The 1,707-nt window shown below is 46.5% G+C and overlaps 1 protein-coding gene across 1 annotated transcript; it reads right to left on the reverse strand.

Moving 5' to 3' along the window:
* Window positions 1-290: 290 nt before the first annotated feature.
* LOC311038652 (kelch domain-containing protein 3-like) lies at window positions 291-1,325 on the reverse strand (the record flags this gene model as incomplete). Its single annotated transcript, XM_084048222.1, has 2 exons — window positions 291-737; window positions 846-1,325. 2 exons carry the CDS (start codon window positions 1,323-1,325, stop codon window positions 291-293), a joined length of 927 nt encoding a protein of 308 aa, XP_083904348.1.
* Window positions 1,326-1,707: the final 382 nt, after the last annotated feature.

Here is a 1,707-nt window from a genome sequence, read left to right on the forward strand (position 1 = left end):
AAGTCCGGCCATTCAGATTTCAACCACTAGGGGTCTGGCAGTACCAGGTCTACCGGTTCCCTTGTTTTCTTGGATGAGGCTGGAACATTGCCTTTTTAACCTTTTATATTTGATATATTTAACTTCAATCAATGTTATAATGGAAGTCAAAGGCAGTCAGGTCGGGCTGAAACCATGCCCAAATATGGAGTCATCGTGTCATAGTTGACTGACGTCACAGATAGGTCACATGAAGTCTGACATCCACATGAAGCCACGCCCCTTATTGGACCTCATCTTATTTATATCATTTATTTGTTGCTGTTGTCGTTAGTCATGGCTTCCAGTTCCCACCTGATGTTGTGTGGGAGTCCTGACCGCTCCAGACGGTACTGAATAACCGCTAGCTTACACAACGTCTTCAGACTAGGACTGAAGTCTAACACGTACAGGTCAGGTGTGTATTCCACAAAGAGGATGAGGCGGTCTCCCACCGTGCAACAGCACATCCCATACAACGCAGCACACGGTCCTTTCCCTTTGGGCTCAACCTTCTTCCAGGAGAAGGTCTTTGGACTGAACTTCCACAGATCATGGAAGGCGGTATTATAATTTTTTGTTCTTCCACCAAATATGTACAGCTCTCCGTTGTAGGTAAAGACCGAACGTTCCCAGTGTCCTTCTGGAGGAAGGTGTGCAGAAGGTGTGTTCAGCCAGCAGTTGGTCTCAGTGTCAAACACTTTGATGTTGTTGTTGTCCTGGTGCCCAAAGCCACCAAAAACAAACATCTTTGTCCCAATGATGGTGGCAGAGTGACGGTCTGAAGCAGGTGGCGGAGTGCCTCTTGTGTTAATTAAAGACCAGACCATTGTGGTGGTGTCCAACTTGTACGTGTCATTATGGTGTCCAGTCCATTGGTTGTATCCTCCATGAATATACATGACCTTCTCCGAGACACAGGCTGAGTGGTTAAACCTCTCTTCTGGAACAGTTCCAGAAACCTTGGGCTCGAACCATCCGCTGGCGTAAACATCAAATGCATAAAGCACGTTGAAGTACATCCGTGTGACATAATTAGAACCCCCCCACATGTAGATGATATCTCCTATCAGCACAGCTGTGTGGCCGCGCCTGGATGGAACCTCAAGGTGACATTCTCCACTTCCAGTCGTCACTGGGGTCAACTCCCTCCAGCATAAAGACACTGTGTTGAAGACGAGAACATCAATATGATCCATGTTGTAGTTCTTAGACGCTCCAATTGAGTAGACTTCGTCTCCCACAGCAACAACAGCTTCAAGGTAAGACTTTGGTCCTCCATTCAGATGCAGCGTCCAGCAGAACATTTCTCACAACAGCTCCTCCAGGAATCAAATTAGATTCCTCAAGTGTAATGTGTGACTTGAACCAAGATGTCTGACAAAATTAGCTTCAAAGGTAGCTCCGTCAAGAAGGACCAGGCGAAGGCGGGCGCCGAGTCAAAATCGATCCTTAAGTAAGCTGATGAAACCTGGTGATGAAGTCTCGACAATATCTGTAAACGGTATCCAGTTCCGGTTAGAGATGGAGGATACCAGAGCGTTGGTTGAATTCTGATTTCCCCGGAGACTGTGTCTCCTTTTATATACCATTGGTCAGACTGACGTGATGTCAGACTGACATGCGTAGTCGTTCATATCTATGGATTCCCAAGGTCAGCCAAATATGTTTGTGATGTCAGCTATTCAT

This window comes from Gymnoscopelus microlampas, assembly GCF_963454915.1.
Source record: "Gymnoscopelus microlampas genome assembly, chromosome: 22".
NCBI lineage: Eukaryota > Metazoa > Chordata > Actinopteri > Myctophiformes > Myctophidae > Gymnoscopelus > Gymnoscopelus microlampas.